We start from the raw sequence: 6,974 nt of genomic DNA on the forward strand, positions 1-6,974 counted from the left end.
TAATGGTGTTCATGTACACGGAAATTATGAATTTTTAATATTTTAGCACATTTGTTACAAAAACTCTTCTCACTTCGAATGTGTATGTTTTTGCTCATGAAACTTTTAATATTCCCTGAGTTTTTCCCCCCTCAAATTTCCAAAACTTTCTATCCTTAGTGTCAGTAGGGAAAAAAAAGTCCAGTTTGTTTGTTTACCTTTAATTTGGAGCCAGCAAAAGGATGTGATTCTGAACCACGGGTTGTGTCTGCAGGAATTCAGCTGAAAAAGGTGCAGGAGCAGCGGGAGCAGGAGGCCAAGCGGGAGCCTGTGGGGAACGACGTGGCCACCATCCTGTCCCGGCGCATCGCCGTGGAGTACAGCGACTCTGACGACGACTCAGAGTTCGACGAGAACGACTGGTCCGACTGAGCAGAGGCCGGCGCCGCCGCATGTGGGAGCGTGTTGAAGAGTTTAAGTGGTCTCTACACCCAAATAGTGGTATTCTAATCCCGTAGCATAGCACCTTTTGTATAAATAATGTGATATTGCTTCTGCACATCCAAAAATTCTGGGTCTTTTCAGTATTTACTGTGTAATACTTAAGTGCCACTGAACATAGCAAATTGTGCTACACATGGGGAAACAGGCTGTCACTATCGCATTGTCCTGAAAACAGCATCTGCTTTCCTCTTGACCATGGGAGTATTTCGTGCAGTCTGGGTTTACTCTTACTGATCAGTATAACTCTGCAGACTTGCTGTGTGTTTGTGAAGCTGCCTGGTGTTAGGTCTCTGCAAGACTAATGACTATGTCAGAGTGATGTCTTCCAACCAGTAAGTGATACTGTTTCACCGCTTTGGGTTTTCCTTTCCTTTTTTTAAAGGATGTGTTTCTGAAGAAGTTGGTTTTAGAGGGAAAGGTTCAACAAATAGGGAGAATCCAAGGTTTCTGCTTTCAGTTTCTTGGCTTGGTAGCCTCTAAGTGAATCTGAAAGCTCTGCTGAATAATTTCATTGCCTCTGCTCACGCCTGTCAAATATGAAATTGGAAGGGCCCTTTTCAGGCTGGGTTCCCTGTGGGCCTTTGCTTAGTAAATGCCTGTTGATGGTTTTGCAAGAGAGTTCAGCAGCTCAACAGTAATGAAAGTGAAGAACAGAGTCCTTTTTCCTTCCTGGGGCCATTGGGGATGACACTCAAGATACTTGCCAGCCTCTCCAGTGTGGGCACCAGCTGGCCAGAACAGATGCGAGCAGTCCATGACTCTGGGAGCTACACTGCTGAGCTGGGCAGAGCTGCGGCACAGGGTGTGGGCTGCAAAGGAGCCCCGCTCCTTTAATTTCCTGACAGCTGTGTCCTGAGTGAGCCGCAGGAGTTCTGAGCTCCTCAGCGAGCAACAGACAGCGCTTTGGATGGCACCTTTTGCCACTTGGTCGGAATTTTAAAAGCTTAGGTTTAGGTGAAAGTAGATATTGACAGCTATTCACCTTTCACGGTGCTGGAGCCAGATTAGGGATCACTCCCGTGAGGAGGGCCTTCACCCTGTCCTAGAAGCACACGGTTCTCCTCTCTCCTGTTGTTGGCACATTACATGATAAAAAGCACCTCCTGAGATTCCCTTGATCAGCCCTGCTGCTGTAGCACAGCGCCGCGCCCTCGCCTCCGCCCTTCCTGCTGTTCCCACGTGGCAATACCAGGGACCCACGGGGAAACTCAAGAATGAGAGCTTCTGTATTTTGTAATTCTGGATGAAAGATAACTGTTTATGTTGAATAAACAGGTGCTCCAGGCTTTGATTATAGATGCGACTTCAAAAATATGCTAAGACCCTTGACTTACTAAGGACTTTAACCTGCTTAACACTATTTCATATGCATTGTGGTTAGTTACTTGGTTATGATGGGAAGGGAAGAATCTGGAGCTAAAAGCAGAGCTGTTTGAGGTGACGGTAGGAATGTCAGCAGGATGGTGACGGGGGTTTTAGTTAATGCATCTGAGCAAGTCAGCCAGCCCCGAAATCCCCTCGGTGTGTGTGTCTCGAGTGGATACCTGTTGAGCTTGCGGGCAGTGACTGCACAGAGCCTGTCCATTGGGTTCAGTCATGTAGATCTGAAGCCCTGAAAAGCCTCATGTCTGCATCCCCTTTCCAAGGCTGCTTCCCTGGCGTGTCTGTTCTCTCCTCTGTCCCAGGCGCTGGGAGCGGCCTCTTCAGCGTCTTTTCCTAGAGCTGGTCACCACTAGGCTGTCACTATAAATTCCTTGAGTGTAAGTAACAGTTATTAATGAACTTCTAAATTTCTAAGTTCTCTCTCTCTCTCTTTCTCTTTTTTTTTTTTTTTTTTTTTTTTTTGTTGTTGTTGTTAAAAAGGGCCTACTACACTGGCATTATTCTTAGGACTTCTGTGGCTTTCAAAGTCTGACTTACTTGGCTTTCTTGTTCCTTTTGTATTAGGAGTTCCTCATGTGGGTCTGGAACTCCCAATTGGTAAATGCTTCTTTGTTTTTAATGGCCCTTCTGTTCTCAGGATGGAGAGAACACAGAAGCTACTATCCATGTCAGGATTTATTCTATTTATATCTTATTACAATGAAATTAGTGGCACTTTATTCATAAATATTCTTGAGCCTGTTAATTATTAGTTGTCTTCCTGTAGTTGAATCAACAAGTTATTTTCAACTCAGTTTTATGACTTGTGAAAAAGCTTTTGCCCTGTTGTGTACCATAACCTTTAAAAGAATGGAAAATGACTGAAATCCAATTTAGATTATTTTTAGAGTATTTTTCCAGCAAAGTCAACTTATTGTGAAATTTAAATCCAGATCTTTTCTAATATGGTATTACATGAAAAGAATAAAGAGAAGATTTGAATTTTCAGTTTCATTTTCAAAAACTATTTACCAAAACAAATGGAGAAGAAACATTCAAAAGCACATTTCATTTCTACGAACTTTATGTTATAAATTGTAAGGTAATTTAAAATTGTCCCTTGTATTATTTCTCCATGTCTGTTTTAGTTTAATGTCTCCTAAGCGTTTTTCTCATAGCGTAGCCCTAGGGAAGGGATGGGAAGGTTGCCCAGTCCCTGATGGCTGTGCACACAGGAGACGGTGGAGCACAAGGCGAGTTTGCACTGTCAACCCCAGACCGTAAGCTTGGCTACACTGACGTTTTTCTTTACTAAGGATACTACTCAAAAGTTAACATTTTCACCTCAGTAAATTTTTAGAACATCAAAATGTTTTCTGAGCACCAAGTGGCTAGGTTGTAAAAGTTTTGTAATAATTTGCAATTAAAATACATGATACATTTTAATCCATTAAAGACTAGTGGGGATGTATCAGCCAGAGTAGCAAGTAATTTTTGTTTTATAAATCATAGTATCTGTCATCTTGCAGTATTACCAATGCTGTTGTAAATTGAATTTAAAGTGGTATTAAAAAAAACTGTTAAACAATTTTTATCTGTTTGTATATCTTACTATAGATTATGTACAAGTAACATCTAAATAAAATTACACTTTTAACCCTAAGAGGTTTTGCTTATTAATAACAGTGTTGTACGTTTGGCTTTTTTGGAAGAGAACTCGGTGTTAAATGGTTGGTTGTTTTTGCTTTTGTTTAGCATTTTCCTTGTTAGACAACAGAAGACACAGCTTTGGTTTCCATTTCTGCATAATTTTTGTTGTCACCAGGAGTTCAGATTGAATTCCTGAAGGACTCGGGGCAGCGTTAGTCTGGTTAGAAAGAAAGCCACGCTAGGAGTAGGGAGCCACCTGTTGAGAGGATAGAGCCTGGGGCGGGCAGGACGGTCTTAACCACATTTACTCTCAACGGTAGAAGTGAATAGCACGCTGTGGTATGTATTGCTTATGGGATGTTTTCATTTAATCCTTACAATAATCCTTAACATTCTGTTTCATGTGTGGGAAACTAGAGTGAAGCTAGGTTACCCTGTCAGGGACCTTAGTCAATAGAAAACTCAGTTCTGGGGCAGAATCACACGTGGGGGTAATGGGAGTCGAGATTGGGTGGGTTAGTGTGGCCACATACATCAGAGACAGCCAGACTGGAGGTCAGGCTTCCTGTAGTAGCTGCTTTCAAGTTCCTGATGCACACGGTGTGTACCTCTACCATGGCACACATCATGCTGGTTCTGTGTGTAGCTTTTCACTAGACTGGGTGTTCCTTGTAGGCCTAAGTCATCTTTGCATCCTGAGAGCCTTGGCACAACACCCAGTCTCCTAGGCAATGAGTGAGCAGCTGCTTTTTGCATGATGAGATGAGTGGATGGATTTCTGAGTGGTTTTCTTTAGCAAAAAGTAAAATGTGAGCAACTTTTTAAAACATGGCAAATTCTACCAAATACCTTGCATTTCCTCCTTAGTACTTGTCGTCTGATGTGCGGCTCCCTCTTTGTGGTGTGTATTCCCCACCAGACTGAGCTGTGGGAAGCAGGCAGGGGCCTGTCTGCTGCTGTATCCTGTGTCTTGAGCACAGCGCCTGGCACTTTCTAGGTGTCACGTAGTTATTCAGGGATCGTGGTTCATAGGGAGAAAGGGGAGGCTTCTTCAACAACTATTTGTGAGCCTAATAAGATTTTAAATACATGGATATGTATAAAACACTTGGAAGAGTGCCTGGTGCTAAGCAGACACCCAGTGGATGTGACCACCCTTTTCGTCTACGAGCCACTGGCTGGAAAAGAGTGGCAGGCCGGGCTCTGCCCTCATGGGGACTGCTCATCTAATGGGAGAAAAGGACATTAAATATTGTCGATTAAGTAATTTAGAGCATTTGACATGTGCTTAGTTTGGGGCGGAATGAGAAGTGCCCAATCTCAGTGGGCCAAGGGAAGCTGAGATTTGAGAATGCACAGAAGTTAGCACAGGGAGGGAAAGGAGTTTTTCAGTAGAGGGAACAGCATATGCTTTCCCTAAGGTGGGAAAGACAGTATGGGGTGAGAATGGAACTAAAGTGTCAGTGGAATAGAAGCACTTAGAGGAGGAAGTGTCATGAGATGGGATACAAAGACGCTGGAAACCTCCCATGCCCAGCATTTGGGATTTAGGGAGCTTTCTGAGCCAACAGACCCCACCATGATAACATATCTGCCATAGCTGCACACCTATCAAAATCTTCGTATTTATAGCCTATTGGTTTTTTATGGATCTTAATAGCCTCATGCCTTAGATGGCGTTAATATTAGAAAGGATCTTAGGTCCGTTTTATTTATATGTATTTAGAAGGCATCTTGGTGCTCTGCTAGTCTAGCTCCTAGCTTTAAAGATGGGGAAAAGGCCATTGCTTCCATTGATGGGGGCTCAAAACTTGGTCTCTTAACTCTTGAATTTTCAATTCAAGAGTTCAATTCAAGAGTTCCATAAAGTTGTTCAGTAAACACTCATATACCCCTCTCCATCTATTCATCAGTTCTTATTTTTTATGCATTTCAAAGTAATGTGTATACTTCACCCTTGAATTCTTCAGCATACATATCATTAGAGTTTAATATTTATAACGTAAAATATACTTAGAGTAGGTTCAATGACTCTATTCAGTCATCCGTTACATAATTTGCTCTTAAGCCCATCTTGTAAATTTTTTATTTCAGACATTGGATTTTTTTCACTCTAGAATGCCCTGATGGTTCTTTTTTTTTGTTCATTCATTACAAGCTTATTTTCCATCTTTGAGCATAGTTATACTGGCTTTTTAAAAATCTGTGCTAATTCCAACATCTGGATTTTTTTTTCAGGATCAGTCCCTATTGATTGTTTTCACTCCTGAGTGCATGCCTAGTAGTTTTGGATTGTATTGTAAACTTGGTGGATGATATATTTTAGAGACTCTGGATTCTGTTATGTTCCTCCAAAAAGTATTGATTTTTTTTTTTTTTAAGGAAGACAGTTAACATGGCTAGATTTAAGCTCTCAATTCCCTGCTGCCCCCATCACCCAGCACACACACAAGGATAATAACAGAAGTTTCTTAAGTTCTTTTAACCTTAGCCAGGCTGCTTGGAGTTTCTTTGGCTCACGCTTGGTTACAGGATCAAACAGAGACTCAGGCAGTCTTACACAGAATTTTTGGATCCCTCTCTGGCTCTTGTTTGTAGGAACACTTCACTTTCAATCTTCTTTGATCGCTCTGAACTCAGCCCTCTCATTTTTTTAAGCCAGTAAGATTGTGGGTTAAGTCAGCCAGCCAAGACTGCAGATTTTCTGTTCAGGCTTAGCTGCCTGCTTGGCAGAACAGGGCCTGCCCTCACCAAAACACCTTTAATAATCAGAAACGCAAAGCCTGTTTCTTCTGCCAAGCATCAGCTCCCCCCTCGTGTGTTTCTGGTTTTGATTTCTGTGCAGTGCCTTCGATGGCTGTGAGGTATATTTTGTCCAGTTCATAACTGTTGTCATAGTAATTTGGTCTGAAATGAACTAGTTCTCCAGTCCCAGAAGCCTCATTCTATAAATATTTGACGCAACATTTATTTTAAAAAATGTTAATGTAAATTTTAAAATGCAGACTGATGTTTAATACCTAATTACAACAAATGATCAGCGTTTCCATTTTTCTGCCAGGCAAACTTGTGTTTGCAAGGACCCCACAATAAAACTGGTAACATAGTTCTTTAACAAAGTGGTATCCAAGTATTGCATGATGTGATAGGAAACACGTGTCTGCATCTTCTTATCTGATTCAGAATGTTCTTTAAGGCCGAGTGCTGTGGCTCACGCCTGTAATCCCAGTACTTTGGAAGGCTGAGGTGGGCGGGTCATTTGAGGTCAGGAGTTTGAAACCAGCCTGGCCAACATGGTGAAACCTCGTCTCTACTAAAAATACAGAAATTAGCCGTGCATGGTGGTGTGCACCTGTAATCCCAGCTACTTGGGAGGCTGAGGCAGGAGAATTGCTTGAACCCCGGAGGTGGAGGTTGCAGTGAGCTGGGATTGCGCCACTGCACTCCAGCTTAGGAGACAGAGCGAGACTATGTCTCAA

At 42.3% G+C, this 6,974-nt stretch overlaps 1 protein-coding gene across 2 annotated transcripts in view; it reads left to right on the plus strand.

The window, feature by feature from the left end:
* Positions 1–3,508, plus strand: part of WASF3 (WAS protein family member 3) — a 137,997-nt gene extending 134,489 nt beyond the window's left edge. For both annotated transcript variants that reach the window (XM_025364621.1, XM_025364622.1), the window contains exon 10: positions 254–3,508. In XM_025364621.1, coding sequence (XP_025220406.1) covers positions 254–411 — 158 coding nt within the window. In that variant the 3' untranslated portion in view covers positions 412–3,508. The remainder of the gene's footprint in view (positions 1–253) is intronic.
* The last annotated feature ends 3,466 nt before the right edge of the window (positions 3,509–6,974 follow it).

This window comes from Theropithecus gelada, chromosome 17 (assembly GCF_003255815.1).
Source record: "Theropithecus gelada isolate Dixy chromosome 17, Tgel_1.0, whole genome shotgun sequence".
In the NCBI taxonomy this organism is placed as follows: domain Eukaryota; kingdom Metazoa; phylum Chordata; class Mammalia; order Primates; family Cercopithecidae; genus Theropithecus; species Theropithecus gelada.